The following is a 21751-nucleotide window of genomic DNA, read 5'->3' as shown; positions in this document are numbered from 1 at the left end:
TATCTCACAGAAGCATAACCACCACTTTTATTACCTGTGTTTTGCAGTTGAGGAAACTAAAGCTAAAGAGGATAAGTAACTCCTTCAAAGTCAACCAACCCCTAAGTGGCAAAGATGTAACTCAAATCCAGGTCAAGTTTGATGCCAAAGCTGTTATTTTAACCTATTTGCCATAACATATTCCCAGGAAGAGAAATGCTGCTTGGGTCACTGTTAGGGCAATCATTCAGAGAGATACTGAAAGTGGGGTTCTCTCTAACATATCCTTAAGCCTGCAGAAACATTTAAATCCCATTTCAGTGGAGAAATATTTGAAAAATAATCTAATTAAATTCATCTGATCTTTAGCCCCGAGAGAATGTAGTCTTGGTTTTTTTGTGAAGAACTGAGACCTACGTTTTGGTTAAATCTGGTATGGAGACGGTGCATTGAAATAAAACTGACTTTTCCCAGTGTATCTGGAATGTAGCGGCCTGAAACTGAGTCAAGTGCCTCCCAGCTTTCCTGGGATCTGGCAACTCAGCAGTCAACACCAGTTTGCTTTCTTAACAGCTGGAAACGCCAGAATGGTGACAGGGCCCAAGAACTGAGACTGCCTTGTTCGGACTTTGAAACGGGTCCCTCTGTTCCTGTCACAGAGCCCTTTTTCTTAAACATCCCGCATAGGCCGCTTGGGAAACTCGTTCCTAGGCTGGACCGAGCTGTAAGTGCAGGACGCATTTGTTCTATGCGCCCATCTTTTAAAGGGGTCTGGGCCAGACCCTCTCGGAGCTCTATCGGAACGATGTTATTCGCTCCGCCCTTCAGTGTCTGAAGAAGAAGTAAGAGGGCAGAAGAGCAGTTTCAACTTGAAGGCTGAGGACAGGACCCAGAACAGCGTGAGGACAAGCCCCCCAACCCAGGTCCCCTCCACCCTGACTCGCAGTGCCCCACCCGCCCCCGCACCGCGGAGGCAGAAGAGCGGACAACTGCCCCGCCCCGCTCCGCCCCCCGTGCCCGCCATTGGCAGGTCCGAAAGACGCGGGGCGTTGTCCGTTTGAATGGGAGCTACTGGAGCTGGGGCGCAGGCGCAGAGGAGGAGAGCCGTGGAGGCTGGCGGCGCGGTGGGACCCCTGGGTGGAGAGGATTGCGGCGCGAGCTCTGGCCCACGTGACCTGCGGCGAGCGGGGGCGGGGGGCGCGCGCCTGCCTCCTGCAGTGCCTCTGTCTGGCAAGGCCCCCCCGGCGCGCGGACGCGCCCGGGGGAGGGGCCGCGGCTACCAGTCCGTCGCCTGAGGCTCCCACAGCTGCCGCTCCGTCGCGACCGCCGCGCTCCCGTGACTCGTCGGCCCGCGGGAGGTGAGTTCTGAGGCTTCTCAGGGCGCCCCGCAGAGGGGGGATGACGGGGAGGCGCATGTGTGTGCGGGGCTGGGTGGGGAGGTTCTGTGTCCCGGGGCTGGGGGCCGCCTGCTTTGTTTGGGTGGGCGGCTGGGGCCGGCGCGGTGGGGACCCGAGTGAGGAGACCGGGAACTGGATGAGAAGCTGCTGGCTGAGGTGCGGGTTGCTTTCTTATTGCGAAATTTTTAAACGAGTCAAGTTTGAGAGCTTTGTTCCCTAACTTTTTTTTTTTTTTTTTTTAATAAAAAGTGTGATGGGGGCGCCTGGGTGGCTCAGTGGGTTAAAGCCTCTGCCTTGGGCTCAGGTCATGATCCCAGGGTCCTGGGATTGAGCCCCATATCGGGCTCTCTGCTCAGCGGGGGAACCTGCTTTCCCCTCTTTCTCTGCCTGCCTCTCTGCCTACTTGTGATCTCTGTCAAATAAATAAATAAAACTTTAAAAAAAAAAAAAATGTGTGATGGGCCACAGCGACTCCTCACGTATTCTGAGTGTAACAAACAGTGGGTTAAAAACCTGAATCCCCATGTAATTAACCCGAGGCAGATAGCATTCACTTGTGGTCTTGCGCTTGCTGTCTAAAGCGGGCAGTGTTTGTCAAACACCTGCGTTTACCACAGTTAAGTTCACGGATTTGAGGCACCGACCTGTCGAGTTACCGTAGGTACTAGTAATTGCTGCAAAAAGTTTTAGTAAGCAGAGGATGTTAAGAAAGCCCTTGCCCGAAAATCTGTATAAGCTATGAAATATCTTAGAAGAGGAAAAAAAAAAAAAAGGTGGATAATCTATAATTAGTTTTAGTGGTAACCAGTTAGATCACTTTAACTACTATCGTTTGAACTCTATTAAAGAAAACGAGTAAGGATGGAAATTTTATTTGCCTTAATGCATAATTTAACCTTGCCTCAGAGTTAAACGGAGTAGCTTCTTGGCTTTTATTTCTGTGGACTTGAGTTGGAGTCTTTCGTGGTATGTAGCTAAATTTTCAAGCTGCTACATTAGAAGGGTGCCCGAAGATTTCCGGTCTGATAACCACCACTGTGATTACCTCTGATAAAGACCATTTTTGCTTGGGTTGTCCCTATTCGAGAAGCAGCTTTGGTTTAATTTTTATGTTGCTTACTTGTAAACAAAGGGACGGTCACTGTTGATTGACCTGGGTGTGTGTGAGGACAGTGAGGGCAGTCCCAGACTTAACTCTGCTTTAAGCCTTACCATGGATTCGTTCTGACAAACTCCTTAGGCGATTATTTATGGTATAAGAGTGGAGCAGATACAAAGTAAAAAGTTGTGTGGTATTGTTTTAGAGGCGGTTCCTCCCAAATCTGCTTTGGCTAGTTCGGCAGTTTAGTTGTATTTTCTAATGTTATTAAATTAGACATGCAGGGTGCCTGGGTGGCTCAGACGGTTAAGCGTCTGCCTTTGGCTCGGGTCATGATCCCAGCGTCTTGGGATCGAGTCCCGCATCGGGCTCCGTGCTTAGCGGGGAGCCTGCTTCTCCCTCTGCCCCTCCCCCTGCTTGTGCTGTATCTCGCTCTCTCTTTCTCAAATAAATAAATAAATAAATTTTTAAAAAGATTGTTTTAACAATAAATCAGACATGCAGTGTTACAAATGTTATATTTTAATATAAACGTCAGACTTGGTACTAGGCTAATTACAGCGAAGATAGGTTTAAATGGCCTTGTAGTTAAGCGTAAAATGTCTAAGATTTACCTAAATGGTAAAAATTTTGTAATTAGTTATCTGGAATTTGAAAATGAAAAAACTGATGTAGATTTAGACTATTGTAAATCTAATAGACTTTCAAAGAAGTAATAACAGCTACTATCATTATTACTGCTATACTTTATTGAGTACTTGCGTTAAGTACTAGAGCCAGGCACTGGGTTAGGTAGTTTATAAAATGGATCTCTAATCATCACAACACATGTTGGATAAGTGTCATTATGCCCAAACCAAGTCTGAGAGTTTAGCTCAAGATCATATACGTGGTAAGTCAAACTGTGGCCTAATCCCAGAGCACATACTCTATTGCTTCTCTGCGACTGTTTAAAACTCCTCCAGTTCTCTGGATTCCATTTGTAGGGACATAATCCACTTTTAAGGTGCCTGTAGGTGTTGTGTTTTATTGGGAACTATGCAGAAATATTTCAGTCCTCCTTTTAGGACTGCTGTCTTCCGTTCAGTATCTTACAAGTCATATAATGTTTTCAATATCCTATAGTCATCTTTATGAAAACAGTAAAAAATTAGGTAAAACTTTCCTGAATTATTTACATGAATATGAATGTACTCTTTACTGTGGAGCAGATCTGTATTAAAGCCCAGTTTTCTCACTAGTATAGGATTCGTTATTGCTTCAGAATTCTTATCTTCTCCCCAGGCAAGAAATTTTAAAAAGTTTGTTGGGCATTGATTATGTGCAAAGCAATTTGCTTGGTGTTGTGAGATGACCAGAGAAAACTTATTCAGTAGTTGCTTCTGGAGTTTTTGAAGTATCTTCCTTTTGTCTCTCTCCTCTACCCTGTGTGTTTCTGCCAGTTTATCTAACACAGATCTGACTTCTGCTATTCCTTTGTTGAAAAAATTGCAAGGTTAAATACAAGGCCACAAACATATTCTGAGTCCCTAACACTTTAGTACCTTCTTAGACTTCTCTTTTCCAACTCCTAACCCAGTGTGTTTGAACTGGGCATACATTCTGTGCATTCTTACCTCCTTGCTTTTGCTTGAATCATTTCCCTGTGACTGGAATCCCTTTCCTTCATTTGCCTAATAAGGTCTACCCATCTTTCAAGATGTAGTACAGATATCCTTGCTTCCAAAAAGCTGTCTCTGGCCCTTTTTATTTAGAGTCATTCTTCCTATATCATCTTGTAACATTACTGAATTGAATAAAACATTTTTCCACAGGTTAGTGATAACTTTCGGAAGAAGACAAAGTTACATTTTCCTATAAAGAGTTCTAAATTCAAAAAAAAGGGCGCCTGGGTGGCTCAGTGGGTTGGGCCGCTGCCCTCGGCTCAGGTCATGATCTCGGAGTCCTGGGATTGAGCCCCACATCGGGTTCTCTGCTCTCTCGGGGAGCCTGCTTCCTCCTCTCTTTCTGCCTGCCTCTCTGCCTGCTTGTGATCTCTCTGTCAAAAAAAAAAAAAAAAGAATTCTAAATTCAAACTTTCTAGGGACCTTTTTGGACATTTTTAACCTTCTTGCATTTGGGATTTATTTCTCCTTAAAAAGAAAAATAAGCTTATACTTATTTATTAATAAAAGAATTACAGATCAGAAAGGGCAAGAACTAATATATATACATTTAGGGTGGGGTTTTCTGGTTTTGGGGTTTTTTTTTGGTAGAAATTGGGCTTAGTGTGAATCATCAGTGTTTTTGGGTCGCAGTCATATTTCTTGTGATCTCTCGGTTTTATAACCTGAGTAGTCATTCAGAAAGCACTGAAAATATAATTGGGAACGATGAAAATTTAGAATGTCCTTTTTTTTTTTTTAAGTGCCATTACTATGCCCTTTATAACTTTGGTATTGTAATACTTCTATGTATCCATTTGTATGTGCTTCAATTAACTAGAAATCCTTTTTCTTCTTCATGTATCTAACGGAAACACTTTAAAAGGTTATTAATTTTACTAATGGATTAAAAGAACCATATCTATTTAACATTATTTTGTAGGAGAGATAATTAACATTATTTGTAAACTCTGGGCTGCAGTTTGATGAGAAATAAAACTAAGTAATAGGGAGAAAAGTATTTTATTCTAATGAACATACTTATTCCTTTAGTTGAACATGGATACACACACACACACACACACACACTCTCTCTCTCTCTCCATGCCAATGCCAAGTGTGGAGCCCAACAAGGGGCTTGAACTCAAAACCTGAGATCAAGACCTGGGCTGAGACCAGAGTCCAAGGCTTAACCCACTGAGACACCCAGGCACCCCTATATTTGTAAATATAAATACATAATCTTGGGGCATGGCTGGCTCAGTAGAGCGTGGGACTCTTGATCTCGGGGTTTTGAGTTCGAGCCGCACATTGGGTGTGGAGCCTACTTAAAAAAAAAAAAGTTATCTTGTTGCAGCGAGACTTTTGATTCAATAACTGTTTTGTAGGGGAAAAGGAAACCAAGATTAGGGATGTTGCATAAAAATAATCTCTCTTTTCTCCTTGAAATTTTGAAACAACTGTTTCATCCTCTTGAATTATTGTAATCACTGAGGATTATAATTACAAAACAGCAGTTTTAGTGATTAGTGTAGTCACTGGCATAATTCATATTGACTCCATATATAATCTAAAAATAGAGCCCCTCTCTAGTTTATCACCCCCCTACCCCCAAGAAAAATCTTCAGTATTTAACTTCTTCCTGGTTTATCATGGGCTGCCAAACCAAAGACACTAAGAGTTTGCTCATGCAATAATTACTATATCCGTAGTGCTTTGTATAGAGACTTTTAGAAACTGCTGTTGACCTATAGACATTCAGCATTTCTCATGTAAGTGGACTCGTACTTGGTCCTTTCTCACTGCAACAGTGCTTTAAATCCTTTTCTTCTAAATTACATATTATTTTAGTATTAATCTAGTTTGAAATTTCATATATGGTTTATTTGTATTTGACTATCCAAGGAGCATAATTCATTGGAGTCCGTAAATATATATGTTTCTCATCAAAAAAGGAAGTTTATGCATAGTTTAGTTGTTTAGAGTGGTGAACTTTTAGGTATAAACATTGAAAACATGAAAAGGAATTCTTACTGTATATTGCTAAAATTGTTTGGATTATACTCTTCTGAAGTGGTTGCATTTGTGTTTTGAAAGGCCATGGCTCTGGATCTGAATTTTTTTTAATCTGCCAGAATAAAAATGAGAGTTTAAAAGTAATACTACCTTAGTTTTCTTTTTTTTTTTTTTAAGATTTTATTTATTTATTTGTCAGAGAGAGGGAGAGAGAGCGAGCACAGGCAGACAGAATGGCAGGCAGAGGCAGAGGGAGAAGCAGGCTCCCTGCTGAGCAAGGAGCCCGATGTGGGACTCGATCCCAGGACGCTGGGATCATGACCTGAGCTGAAGGCTGCTGCTTAACCAACTGAGCCACCCAGGCGTCCCCTACCTTAGTTTTCTATTTGATATCTTTCATAATGACCTTCAAGAATTTCAAATACACTCGGAAACCCTTCTGACTGGTGGTATACCTTTAAGATACAGACTTATTTAGAAACTAGTACCATTAATCTATTCTTGGAATTTTATTCTATTTATTTAGCTGACTGTTAGTCACAAACAGCTTATTAGAAGATTTTTAAAATAAAATGTGTTTCAGTTAGCATTTATACAGTTAGTTATGCTTGTTTTCTAAGCTAACTTGGTTTGACATCTCACAGACTAACTTTTGATTGTTGAAGACATAAAGATGAGCAATAAATTAAGACTTAACCATAATTGGAGTGCATATTTTAGGATTATATATTTGCTTAAGGGAAACTTTATTCATACAGTTTTTATAGCATAGTCTGTGGTAAATTCACATTTCTCCAGAGTGATAGAGAATAGAATGATCTGCTTAACTAATCAGTATGATTGTTTATTTTATTAATTTGGGATTGTATAAAGTAATTTACATTTGCGATGTATGATAGTGGGTAATAACACCATGTTCAACACTATGCATAGATACATGGATATGCACACACATGTACATACGTAACCTTGAGTTATCTTTAGTTCAGAGTATTATGTAAAAATTAGGTTATATTATTGGTTTAGAGATTGAGTATGTTGAAAAAAGAATCAGAACTATTATGCATTGCTTTAATTTTTTTTCTTTCATTGCAATTTCTCTTTAATTTTTGCCACTGACTTATTGCAGTATTTAACATTGAGATCTCATTGGTACTTTAAAAAAAATTTTTAATTTAAAGATGTGCAAAAATTCAGAAATGTCAGTCACTCAGTTCTATTTTTTTAACCTCTCAGATTCTTTCCCATTTATCGAACTTTATATGATTTCAAATTATCTCAAGTTTAATATCTTTATTTTTTTCAGCTATTATTTGTAAATGTAACACTTTACCAAGTACAAGTTTAATAGAAGTATTCCACTTTTTCCTTTTCAGAGTCTAATCCATTTTCTCCTCTTGGAAGTATCCCTCTTGCAATCCAGTCTGTCATTGTACTGCTACTGTTCCACCTACCTTGAAAATTGGAACTCTTTTAAGTTCTCTGTTACTGCTTGACCTTTGCCTTTCACATCTAGTCAATGTGCATTGTTTTTCCTTTTTCTTTAGGTACTCCTAGCCAGATTACTTAATCAAGTACCCAGCCATTCTTAGGTCTGAAGTCCCTTGCTTTAGGCACTAATTTCCCATATCAGTCATATATTCTGATATCAAAAAAAATTTTTTTTTGCATGTAGTTTTCTCTTCAACATCTGCACTAAAATCAGGCTCTGAACTTTTCTCTCTGTTAGACTTTGTTTTGGCATCCTTCCTATTACCCTCATTACTTCTACAATGTATATTTGTTATTATAACCTGTATCCTTAAGTCTAATATAAAAGAACTTCATTTAAAATATTTTCTTGACTCTTCAGTATTTATCCTTGCTCAGATTCATAAAGGGCTACTGTATCTGACTTGAAGCATAACAACTGAAAGGGATTTGGAGAATTTGACTATTGCACCTTAGAGGGAATTATTGGAATAAGAAAAGTTTAAAGAATGTAGATTAATCTAAAGGCAAGAAAAGGGGGTGCCTGGGTGGCTCAGTGGGTTAAAGCCTCTGCCTTAGGCTCAGGTCTTGATCCCAGGATCCTGGGATCAAGCCCCACATCGGGCTCTCTGCTTGGCGGGGACCCTGCCTCCTCCTCTCTCTCTGCCTGCCTCTCTGCCTACTTGTGATCTCTGTCTGTCAAATAAATTTTAAAAATTAAAATTAAAAAAAATAAAGGCAAGAAAAGTAAGTTACATTTATTGTCTGATGGGTGTTACCAGTTTATAGATACTTAAAAGAATCAGACGAGAGGTTATTGGCATTTAAATTGGATAGTTTGGACAAATAGGACAAAAGATATACATGTGGGGCGCCTGGGTGGCTCAGTGGGTTAAGCCGCTGCCTTCGGCTCAGGTCATGATCCCAGGTCCTGGGTTCAAGCCCCACATCGGGCTCTCTGCTCAGCAGGGAGCCTGCTTCCTCCTCTCTCTCTGCCTGCCTCTCTGCCTACTTGTGATTTCTCTCTGTCAAATAAATAAATAAAATCTTAAAAAAAAAAAAAGATATACATGTAACTGTGTATCTCCTATGTTTCCCCATCACTTAGTTCCCAAATATTTTACTGCCAATGGAATAGAGCAAGGCTAGGATTTATTTACTCTGATTGCATACCTTGGACAGTGCCTAGAAGTCCACCTACCTGTATAATGGGAATCTGCCCATTTTGACTTACTAATCAGGTAATTAAGTGTGAGGCAATCGAAATGATATACTACTTTATCTTTCTATGTGCTTTTGTCAGTTTCTAGCATACAGAAAAAAGTATGTCTTTTTAGTTCTGTGTAGTCAGATCAAAAGGTGCTGTGAGTTTTTGTTAGCAGTGGGGTTTTAGGAGCACTGTTTTTTAAAACCTGAGAGGTGCTATGAAGGACATATGTTTCCTTGTAAATTACTAGTTATAAGTCTTGATGGAGATGGAGATTAAATTTGGTGCCTTTTTTTTTTAAGATTTTATTTATTTATTTGACAGAGACATACAGAGCACAAGTAAGTAGAGCAGCAGGCAGAGGGAAAGGGAGAAGCAGGCTCTCTACTGAGAGGGGAGCCGGATGTGGGATTCAATCCCAGATCCTGGGATCATGACCTGAACCGAAGGCAGCCACTTAACCTAATGTTCTTTCAAACCTATAATTTCCATTCTGTTTTCTAGTCCTGCCATTAAATTTTCTTATCCTAATGAACATACTTTAATATTTATTGCAGATTTTATTACTGTACACTAGGAATATATAAAACTATGTGTTAAATATGAAGTGGGTTTGTTAACTGTGTAGAGTATGAATGAACACATTGTTACTAAACTGGTTAAAGAGTTCTTGCAAAATTAATCATTTAATCAAGAATTGCTTGTGAGTTCAGTGAATAATAAGAAATGCTACTTTAGGGACACCTGGGTGGCTCAGTTGGTTGAGCAGCTGCCTTCGGCTCAGGTCATGATCCCAGCGTCCTGGGATCGAGTCCCACATCGGGCTCCTTGCTCATCGGAGAGCCTGCTTCTCCCTCTGCCTCTGCCTGCCATTCTGTCTGCCTGTGCTTGCTCTCTCTTCCTCTCTCTCTCTGACAAATAAATAAATAAAATCTTAAAAAAAAAAAAAAAAGCTACTTTATTGTTATGGAGATTGTAATGTAAGAGTGACTTGTTTGGGATATAATTCTTTTGAGAATTGTAAAACCATATTATAAATAGTCCTTACTGAAATGGTGAATAGCATTCTGTCTTCTTGCTTATTTAAATTAGTTTTAAAATGTTTCTCTATGCAGTCTTAAGGTATTTCACAACTTCATTTACATACCTTTGTTAATTTGATTCCATGTTTACCTTTTAATGAATATAAAGTTAACATTTTTTAATGACTGGTAAAATTTGAAATTTCACTATGATCTGCGTGAAAAAATATTTCAATTAAATTGTAACTTAATTTAAATCAAAGTTAATTTTATTCTAATACTTTACCTTCTGCCCCATTTTATAAATAACAGCCTAAACCTTAGTGTGGGTAGGGGAAGAAGACCTTTTGGTTGACAGTTTAGCTATTGGGTAATCTAGATGTACTTTGAAGCTATTGCTATTAATATCTACACTAATTCCTCTATAGTGTTTTATTTACTAAGGAGGCACGATGGAATTCTGAACAAAAGAAAAAGATTTGTTGGGTTAATAGCTGCTACCCTTTGTTTTCATCCTTTCATCCTTTCTTAAGAAAGTGCTTCCTTTGTTAACCAGGGAAGGGATAAAAAGAATACTATTTTGTGGGTTTTTTAATTATTTATTTATTTATTTTTACGATTTTTAAAATTTATTTGACACAGAGAGAGAGAGATCACAAGTAAGCAGAGAGGCAGGTGGGGCGGGGGGTGGGGGGGAAGCAGTCTCAGTGCTGAGCAGAGAGCCCGATGTGGGACTTGATCCCAGGACCCTGGGATCATGACCTGAGCTGAAGGCAGAGGCTTTAACCCACTGAGCCACCCAGGCGCCCCTATTTTGTGTTTTTTTTTTTTTTAAATATGTCAGACTGGTTATTAATATGAAAAACTCGTTTCCTCTGGGAAACTTGTTAATATTCCCAAGGCTGGCCCTTTCCACCTTCTGCCTTTTCGCAGGTCCTTTTCTGCTTTGTTACCGACTAACCTCTTTTCTAACCGTACTGATTAACAAAGCAGTGGGTGTGTGTGATTTAGAGTCTACGTTATAGCTGAAATATTTAAAAGGATGTTATGTGGTAATGGAATTAGATTTAGGGGTGCCTGGGTGGCTCAGTGGGTTAAGCCTCTGCCTTCGGCTCAGGTCATGATCCCGGGGTCCTGGGATCAAGCCCCACATTGATGTCTCTGCTTGGCAGGGAGCCTGCTTCCCCCTTCTCTCTGCCTGCCTCTCTGCCTACTTGTGATCTCTCTGTCAAATAAATAAATAAAATCTTAAAAAAAAAAAGGAATTAGATTTAATTGGATAGCAGCAGAAGGAAAAAATGGATAGAAATGGAAAGATTGCTCCAAGTATGGGAACACATTTCTAAAAGGACGATTCAAAATTAGGATTAGCCACCCCAAGACCTTTCTGGGAATACTGTAGTAAAATGTTAGACTAACTGACCTATAGAGTTGTTTATAACACTGAGATTCCAGGACTTCATAATTGTGTGTGATGACCTGTAGTTTCTTTGTGATGTATCTGGGTATGGGATTCATTTTCATTTATCTATTTAGGATTTAGTGTGTGCTTCTTCAATCTGTTAATTTAAGTCTGTCTTCAATTCTGAAAAAAACTCTTTATCACTGAAGATTTTGCCTTTACTTTTCTATTTTTCCTTCTAGTACTGTAATTAGATCTCTGTCAGAGCCTCTCATTTTGTCTTTCTCTTCTCTGAAATTGCTCTTTATTTTTCATCTCCTTATCTGTGAATGTCTGGATAATTTCTTCAGATACTCTTTTAGTTCACTTATTCTCTCTTTAGCTTATCTGTTGTGCTGTTTAAACAGTACATTGAGTTATTAATACCAATGTTCATAGCAATAATTTTTAATAGTAAAATACAAAAACTACAATCCAGATTCCCACAAGAGCAGAATGAAAAATATATTCGGTATTCAATGGAATATGACACAGCAGTGGAAATCTGCAAACTGTAGCTATGTGCAGCAAGTGAGATGAATCTCGGAAACATAATATTAAGCAAAACCATACAAAACTAAATGATATAATGTTTAGGCCTATGCAGATACTGTACCACGGTTATAAAAACAAGGGAATAATGAACAAAGTTCAGTTTCGAGATCACCTTAGAGGAAGGTATGATTGGTTAGGTTGAGGCATCCACAAGACTTCAAAGGCAGTAAGAATGTTCTTAAACTGGGTGGTGGTATATAAATGTTTGTTGTGTCATTCTACTGTACACATGTTTTCTGAATTTCTTTTGTACCTATTCAGTACTAATAACATTTTAAAGACCTTAAAAAGTAAAAGTAGAATATACTCTGAGAACAAATGAATACAAGTATAAGCTAATTATCAACACAAATGTTTTCAAAGGAATAAATTTAGAGTTTGGATTGGCTTATTCAAATAATTACTGAATTCTCATTTTACCTGTTAAGATAGCAATTTTTAAAGCTTAAAGTATCATAATTTTCTCTTTGGATGCTCTAAAACATTCTCCTATGTTTGTTTACAATAGAAAATATTACAGGACGTCTGGCTGGCTCAGTGGGCTAAGCCTCTGCCTTCAGCTCAGGTCATGATCCCAGGGTCCTGGGATCGAGCCCCACATCGGGCTCTCTGCTCAGTGGAGAGCCTGCTTCCTCCTCCTCTCTCTGCCTGCCTCTCTGCCTACTTGTGATCTCTGTCAAATAAATAAATAAAATCTTTAAAAAAAAATTACATAAATTATTGTATTTTAAAACAACTTTAAAAATTAAGGTATAGGTCCCAAATAAATGTAATAGATTCACATACTTATTGAGAAGCTTTATGGTGACAGTTAAGCCCTCTGTTGCTTTTCTTCCATGATTGACATGACAGCAGTCTGTGGAGTTAGCTATGTGATTATGTACAGATTGGACTTACTTTAGGTTATTCTTTGAAAATAGGACTTCAAGCAAGGCATCTTGTATTCCTTTTGCAGAAATGTTGCTGAAGTGCTGCTGAAAGGGCCAGAGATGCAAGGATTTGGGACACACTTTGAACCTTTAAGCTGTCTGACATTGACCTCCTTTCCTTATTAATAAAGAAGAAGCAGGAGCTTAGGATGTATTAACACCAACTCATTAATATACTAACCGGACAATGTTCTGCAGCAATTCTACATTGTAAAGTCCTGGATTCGCACAAAATTAAATAATTTCATATTTTACTCCGCTTATAATATGACTCGATGGAGGAAAATTTGATAAGTATGAGGGAAGACCATTCTTTTCATGTTCGTTACAGGTAAGACTACTGCTTTCTTGGTGGCTTTTAATCCTTATTTAAACATGTATTTAGTTCTGATCATTTCAGATTTAAATTTGAATATACTTAAAATATATTATCTTCAGTTAGTATCTCCTGTATATGGTATTTTCTTTTTGTTGTGGTTGTAAGTTTTTATATCCTTTCTATAGGAAAATGGTGCTAAAGGCCAATTATATATTATAATTTATTAATGTTTTGTGGATGAGTTTATGAATAGTTACTTTATATTTTCCAACTATTGTAATGCAAATATAAAAATGAAATATATTTCTAAAATGTTTGGGGTAAAAGATGGATTTGTAATATGGTCAGATGAATGACCTAATTTTTGTGTTTAAGTTTTGATTTTATTTATTTATTTTAAAGATTTTTAAATTATTTATTAGAGAGAGAGAGAGTGAGAGAGCATAAGCAGGGGGAACAGTGGAGGGTGAGGGAGAGGGAGAAAGCAGGGTCTCCCTGAGCAGGGAGCCTGATGCAGTGCTCGATCCCAGGATCCTGGGATCATGACTTGAGCAGAAGGCAGGTGCTTAACATCTGAGCCACCTAGGTGCCCCGTGTTTCAGTTTTTAAATGGTGATCTTTAATAAATGAGCTTTTTAGAAAGCCAGTAACATTGAAATGGGTGGGTGCTTTCTAAACATGATAAATAGCCAGTTTAGTATTTAGTGATAAAATATTAATGACATTTTAGATACATTTAGGAACAAAGCAGTGATTTCTGCATCATTATTTAACATTTATTCTAAGAAGTTCTGATCATTGCACTAACAATAAAATGAACAAATACTGAATGAAAGGCATGTAATTATTAGTAAGGTGATTAGGATACTAATAGATTCTTTGTCAAAACTGTTACAAGTTGGGGTGCCTGGTGGCTCAGTTGTTAAGCGGCTGCCTTCCCCCTCAGGTCACAATCCTGGGAACCTAGGATCGAGCCCCGCTTCAGGCTCTTTGCTCGGCAGGAAGCCTGTTTCTCCCTCTCCCACTCCCCCTGCTTGTGTTTCTTCTTTCCCCGTCTCTCTCTCTCTCTCTCTCTGTCAAATAAATAAATAAATAATCTTAAAAAAAAAAAAAACTGTTATGTTAGTATTAAATAAACATCAGAACTTGTAGCAATGGGTAGTATTCAGCATTTCTAGGAAGTTGAAGTTGTTGGTTACCAAATCTTAGATCTTAACACATGTTTAGGAAATAGATTTGTGATCTAACATGATTCATGTTAGGGCAAGGTGCCGCCACAGAAGTTTATATAGGTAAGATGAGGGTATTTCTATTTTTAGAAAAGGAAGTTTTAGGAGCGCCTATGTAGCTCAGTTGGTTTAACAGCTGCCTTTGCTCAGGTCATGATCCCAGGGTCCTGGGATCAAGTCCCACATCGGGCTCCTTGCTTAGCATGGAGCCTGCTTCTCTCTCTCCCTCTGCCTGCTGCTCCCCCTGCTTGTACTTTCTCTCTCTCTCTTTCTCTCTCTCTCTCTCAAATAAATAAATAAAATCTTTTTAAAAACTTTTTAAAGTTTTGAATAAAAGAAAGGGAGGACATTCGGCATAATTAAAAAGAGCTTTTAATAAATGAAATGTCCTCTACCCTTTTGGGTATAGTTCCAGAAACCTGGGAGTTATCTTACATGCTTTTTTTCTCTTTTTACTCTCTGTAGCCAGTGTAAAGTCATGCCAGTTTTACCTCCTAAATGTTGATCCAGATTGAGCTACCCATCTGGATCCTCCCTATCACTGCAATAGTTTAGGCCCCCATTATTCTCCCTCCAGATTCCCTCTATTCTCCATTCTTACTCTTAGAATCCATCTTTTTAATTTGCTGCTAAAGGGCTCAGTCTAAAAACACAGAGCTGACTGTGCAAATTCTGCTTTATCACCATGGTGGCTCCTTGAAATCTGTAGGGCAGACCCAGGCTTAAAACAGTATACAAGATTTTCTGTTTTCTAGCCTCTGTGTATTCCTTTGTCCTTACTTTCTCCACTCCTCACCTTTCCCTCTGAGTTCTGTACATGTCTTGCTGTTCCATGTCTCTGTGCCTTTGCTCATGCTGCACCCTATGACTTGAATTATCTACTCCTGGAAACCATTTCTAAACAGTATAGTTTACTATGTACCCTCCGTGTGCTCACATAATATTCTTTGCATATTTCTTTCTTTGTCTCAACTATATTAAAATTCACTGTATCTCTTTATATGTTTGTCTCCTCCTTGACCACTCCCTTCTTTGACCATTAACTTCCTTAGGGCAGCCATGATGCCTAGCATGTTGTATGACTCATAGTGCATGTTTGATGGAATGTCCATTGAATTCCACTGGACATAACTATCAGGTGAATCTAGTAAGTAAGATTTTTATCTGTCTTACTAAATATTTTCAAGGGTGGTATACTTTTTAATGCTATAAGAGCAGCAGGTAAGGAGAAGTAAATTATACCTCTGCCTATAGGAACGTCTTAGATTTGTCCTTTTTCCATTATAGGGTGAACATGGTTATATATTGGTGTAGGACTTCACCAAAAGAAACTTTAAATTCTGTAACTATTTTTAGTAAGAATATGCCAAACAAAGCTCTGGCTTCAACAGTGCTCTAAGATCAGAATTCTGTATATTAATTGGATTGTTATATAATTGCAGGTAATGCTTTGTGTCCTTTACATTAGGAGTTGTGGCCTAGTATAAATTACTATTCTGCTCTGGTAAACAGGTAGCATGTAATGTGTTATCCATATGGTTCTTTCATTGGTGGCAGTCCTCATCCATCCCTGGAGGAGTTTCTGTAGCATGAGTTTGTAATTTTGAAATGGAATGATTTTTCCATTTCAGCAGACACTGAGGAACCTCCTGAGAGATGATATAATGATTTATGAAGTATTTTGTGACCTACTTGTGAAGGTAGAAATGGAGACTGATAGTAAAATGAAATTAGTTTCTAAACTTTAAAACAGTGTATGATTGATTTTAAAGTAATTATCATTAATTTTTAGGCATGATAATAGTATTAAATTTTTTTGAAAATGAATCTCTTTTAGAGATATATACTAAAATATTTACAAGTGAAATATGCTTTCTGGAATGTACTTCAAAAGAATCTGCGGTTGGAGAGTAAGGATGGAAGTAGAGATGAAATATACTGAGAATATTATATATTGGTAATGTTGATGTTGAAAGATGGATATATCAGGTGCATTATCAAGCAAGTTTCTTTAGTTTTGTATTTCTTTGAAGAAAATTTTTTTTCATACTTGTTACTATGAATAATAAACACTTCAGTACTTCCCTATTGTAAAAATTGACCATTGCACACAAGTTGTAAAGGAATCCAATTTTGGTGTTGAATTCTTCAGTTTTGCTAGGTAAATGTAGTTGTTAATATTCTTTCCTCAAGAATAGTTTGAGGTAATGTGAATGGTGGAAATAGTATTGGGTTTGGAGACAAAGAATGGGTTTCATTTCTCAGCCTTGCATTCCCACGATCTTATTAATAGGTCATTCAACCTGTCTGAGCATCATTGTCCTCTTCTGTAATAATACCTATCTCAGAGGGCTATTTTGAGAGTTAAATTTGATATTTAGTAAAAAATCACTTTTAAAACTAAGTTTTAGTTTAAATTTTTAATTGAATTTAATTTAAATTTAAACTAAGTTTTAATTTAAACCAATCAAAATTCAAATCTAAATCGAGATAAATTTACACTATTCTCTTCCACAAAGTAAACTAGAATAACTAGGTATATATGGTAAATTGAATGGATGAAAATTGTTTGTGGTGGGGTAGGATTAATAGTGGAAAAGATCCATGCTCAATTAGAACCCATAGAAGGTAGAAGGAGTTAAGGTCGGTAAAAAGATTTGACAGCTATAGAAGACAGCACAATGGAGAAGATGGAGAGCACTCTTTTTTTGAATCTTGAGTCCTCAATCCCAACAATTATTCTTAAATAGTATGTAAACCTTTTGAAGGGAAGATCTGATTTGAACAAAATCTCTATTAAATCTTTTAAAATGATACAGCATTGAGTTTTTAATCTTTTGCTTTCATTGGTATACTATGAACACAAGAAACCAAAATTAAAAAGGTAAAAAAAAATCTAGTGTGGAAGAAAAGTAAATAATAATAAAATATAAAAATCAGGGGCTCCTGAGTGGCTCAGTTGTTGAGCACTGTCTTTTTTTTTTTTTTTTTAAGATTTTATTTGTTTATTTGACAGAGAGAGATCACAAGTAGGCAGAGAGGCAGGCAGAGAGAGAGAGAGAGGAGGATGCAGGCTCCCTGCTGAGCAGAGAGGCCGATTCGGGACTCGATCCCAGGACCCTGAGATCATGACCTGAGCCGAAGGCAGAGGCTTAACCCACTGAGCCACCCAGGCGCCCTGAGCACTGTCTTTGACTCAGGTGGTGATCCCAGGGTTCTGGGATCGAGCCCCACACATCAGGCTCCTCGCTTGGCCGGAGGCTTGCTTCTCCCTCTCTCACTCCCCCTGCTTGTGTTCCCTCTTTCACTGTCTCTCTTTCTACCAAATAAATAAAATCTTTTAAAAAATAATTAAAAAATATAAAAATCAAATTGAAATGACATGAGTTTGTGCAAAAATAAGGAATTATAGCTATAATGGTCTATTAGCAAAACAAAAACATTTCAATTAAGGATAATAGTACTGTGTTTATTTATAGTTACTAGGAATGTACTTTCTTTAATTGTACAACTAGATAGGGCATTAGAAAGAATAAAAGAAACATTGTATGTTGGATGTATGTTAATGGAGGTATTTTCCCAGTTTGTCTTCTACTCTGTGTATGTTCTTTGTTTCCAACCCAGCTGGTAAACTAATTAAGTAATTCTATTCTCTCATAGAGACAAAGAGGATATGAAATTACTTTCTCACTTACTATTTAATGATCTTCTAAAAAATTTATAAACCAACCTGCCTTGACTACTTTGTAATTAGATATATTTGATTAAGGTGTTGGAGATTTTGCCAGAATATTGACTTATTTTCTAATAAAACTATAGCAGAGCCGCAATATTCTTATAATTAATCATAAACTAGAGAGTTTGGGACTTTATTTTGGAAATTAGTTACTGAAATAACTTTTCTAAGGTAGTTTCCCTTACAGAGCATTCTTACTTCATAGACTTCAGAGACAGCTGAGTAGCCAGCAGTGTTCCAGTTTGCTGTCACTCTTTCTAATGAAAATTATCTAAAATGTCTTTTTAAGAGGGTGCCTGGGTGGCTCAGTCTGTTGGGCCTCTGCCTTCAGCTCAGGTCGTGATCTCAGGGTCCTCAGATGCAGCCCTGCATTGGGTTCCTGGCTCAGCAGGTAGCCTGCTTCTCCCTATCCTGCTACCCCTCACTTACTCTCTCTCTCTCTGTCAAATAAAATCTTTAAAAAAATAATAATAAAATGTCTTTTTAAAAATTTGTAGCTCTTATGATACCATTAGTCTATAGCTAAATTAAAATTAAATGCAACATTATTTGGTTTGATGTTCCAGTATAATGTGTGAGTTTAAATCCAGAAAGTCGTATATTTGTGGTGAAGATACTTATTTGAAGAAGACATTTCTCTGGTTTATATGGATATAGCACACATGTTGTAAATTTCCAGTTTTTACATGTCTTATATCTGAATAGCCAGTTCTGCCTTATCTCTGATTTCCTGGCCAGCCACCTACCCGTCCTGAACAGATGGTGCTGCTGTGTGTAACTATTTCTCTCCCTCTCCCTCAGTGTATATCATCATTAGTATTCCATTTTACCATGGAATGTAATTTTCTTTTAACTAATGCTCTGTTGATGGACATTTAATGGTGTGAGGTTTTTAACTGCTGTGAACATCTTTCACATATTTTTTTAAAATTTGTGTCGCTATAGCTTTAATATCAATTCCTAGCAGTGAAATTGCTCAATGTGTAATTTACATAATTGGAATCATGCTTAAATTAAAAATTTTTAATAGCGGGGCACCTGGGTGGCTCAGTTGGTTAAGTGTCTGCCTTCAGCTCAGGTCATGATCCCAGGCTTCCAGGATCAAACCCCTGCATCAGGCTTCCTGCTTAGTGGAGAATTTGCTTCTCCCACTGCCTCCATCTGCTTGTACTCATGCACACACACTCTTGCTCTCTCTCATTCAAATAAATAAGTAAAATCTTTTTAAAAAATTAATAGAAAAAGTAATGTATTTTTTATGTAAAAATATACTTCCCAAGTTTTTTCCTATGGTAATTCTTGAAAGTGCAGTGGTTTCGGTATTCAGACAAATAGACACTTCATTTCAGTAGCTCATCTAGCAAAAGAACCCTTTAATAAAATCACATTTTTACATAGTAGTCTTTTACTACCTCGTTTCTCTTCACACACAGAATATACTGGTAACCTTGTAAAACCTTAAACAAAAATAATTTTTTTCTTCATGAAGTCTCTAATGTTCAGAAATACTTTTTTTTTTTTTTAAGATTTCATTTATTATTTTGACAGACACAGCAAAAGAGGGAACACACGCAAGGGGAGTAGAAGAGAGAGAACAGGCTTCCTGCAAAGCAGGAAACCCAGTGCAGAGCTCAGTCCCAGGACCCTGGGATCACGACCTGATCCAAAGGCAGAGGCTTAACAACTGAGCCACCCAGGCACCCCTCAGAAATACAGTTCTCAAGGGCAGTTTTTACTTGTGAAAGACAAAAATTAGTTGTATTAATTTGAAATGACATGAAGAAATATAAATAGCAATTTACATTTTCTGATTTAACCAATTAATTTTCCAAGTACTTAAGATCTTCCATCTTTATATCTAGTTGACTTGATGTGATGTTGAAGCAAAATGTCAAGTAGAGGTTTACTTGCATTATTTTGTCTAGATCCATAAAGTGAGGGTGAAATCACTAGTCTGACTGTGAATAGACAGTATCCTTTGGCTAAATTACTTGAATTATTTAAAAAAAAAAAAAAAAAAGACACCTGCATATAAAACTTGAAAATTACCTATCCGAGATGACTGCATAAATCTGTTTATCCTGAACTAAAAGTCTGCTTTGCACCTTTGCAGTTGGCTCTATTAATCTTAGTCCAGACTTTTCTCTTAGGCTTATCAGATTTCTTTTCTACTTTTGCAATTCCATTTTAATTTATGGCTTTAAGGAACCTTGGCATGTTACAGACCAAAAACAGCATCTGAAGAAAAGTGTTAATTGACCTGCTACTAGAAATGCTAAAGTATAATTGTGTTTGAATAAATTTAGGGTGAGTGATGGTTTAATTTACATTTCTTGTTAAACCAGTGATTATCAACTCTGGCTTGTACGTTGGAATTCCTCAGGGGTATTTAAAAAAAATACTGCAAGCCAGCTATCATTCTCAGAGAGTGGGACCTAGCATTGAGAGTTTTATTTATTTATTTTTAAAGACTGATTTATTTATTATATAGAGAGAGTATGTGGTGGAGGATGAGAAAGTCAGAGGCAGAGAGAGAGTGAGTCTTAAGCAGACGCCATGCTGAGCGTAGAGCGTGACCTGGGGCTTGATCTCATGACACTGGGATCATCACCTGAGGTGAAACCAAGAGTTGGACGCTCAACCAACTGCACAACCCAGGTGCCCCACACTGAGAGTTTAAAAAAACTCTTTACATGAGCTCTGTTGTTGTGCAGCCAGGGTTAAAAATCACTGCTCTGTTAGAATTGCTCAAAGCTAATTCTGATAAGGAGTAATTTCGTGTTGCTCACAAAATGAAAATGCTTGATGAGTTCAGTCAGGGTTTTCTAAAGGGTGATATGTGTACTAGTCACATTACATAAGGTAATTTTACTTTTGTATTTTACTTATACATATTTGTCTTAATGTACATTCGTAAATAAACATAAGTATCACATCAAATTCACAGTTCCATGAATACTACTTTGGATGAAGCTAGAGTTGTTTTTTTAAGGACATATGCCAGTTTCAAAGAGCTTTGCCAAATTATAGAAACACATTTAAATGAATGATTAGGTAATACACAGACATGGCAGAAATCATAAAAATGTTGAAGAAAACACAGTAGCAACTTTGGTGAAAGGCACCTACTAAAGTCTAGGATTAGAACCTGAATTATCAGTACTTTTTCTCCTACATAGATTTACAGTAAGTCATTCTTCTGGCTTTTAAAAATCCAGTGACAGACTTTGACTATTAGAATTAATGCAAATCTTTTTTTTTTTTTTTAAGATTTTATTTATTTATTTGACAGACAGAGATCACAAGTAGGCAGAGAGGCAGGCAGAGAGGAGGAAGCAGGCTCCCTGCCGAGCAGAGAGCCCGATGTGGGGCTCGATCCCAGGACTCTGAGATCATGACACGAGCCGAAGGCAGAGGCTTTAACCCACTGAGCCACCCAGGCGCCCCAATGCAAATCTTTAATTACTGCTTTCTAACTTAAAGTTTCTTGACACGTAGTTCTTTTATGGAAGTGTGCCTGATATATCAAAATATTCTGCTCTATTTTTTTCTGAGGTATAGATGATCGTGTGGTGAGAACAGGAAGGAGCGTGTGTCTGTATGAGTGTATGGGACAGAGAAAGAGGTATAGATGGTAGTAGGAGGGGTTGATGGACAGGTGAGTAGATCACTTTGATATACGGACTGAGAAGGGTATTAATTATAGGCC

The 21751-nt window shown here is 37.8% G+C and overlaps 1 protein-coding gene across 5 annotated transcripts in view; it reads left to right on the top strand.

Annotated features, from left to right (window-relative positions):
- Positions 1-1068: 1068 nt before the first annotated feature.
- GPSM2 (G protein signaling modulator 2) overlaps positions 1069-21751 on the top strand; it is a 66034-nt gene continuing 45351 nt past the window's right edge. Inside the window, exons 1-2 of one of the 5 annotated variants that reach the window (XM_047728462.1) lie at positions 1069-1337; positions 12785-13089. In XM_047728462.1, the coding sequence (XP_047584418.1) occupies positions 13034-13089 (56 nt within the window). In that variant the 5' untranslated portion in view covers positions 1069-1337; positions 12785-13033. The remainder of the gene's footprint in view (positions 1338-12784; positions 13090-21751) is intronic. The other 4 variants (XM_047728460.1, XM_047728459.1, XM_047728458.1 and 1 more) reach the window with 4 other exon arrangements.

Source organism: Lutra lutra, chromosome 4 (assembly GCF_902655055.1).
Source record: "Lutra lutra chromosome 4, mLutLut1.2, whole genome shotgun sequence".
NCBI classification, from domain to species: domain Eukaryota; kingdom Metazoa; phylum Chordata; class Mammalia; order Carnivora; family Mustelidae; genus Lutra; species Lutra lutra.
Note: the sequence above shows the minus strand (reverse complement) of the source record. Positions and strands in the feature narration are given on the sequence as shown.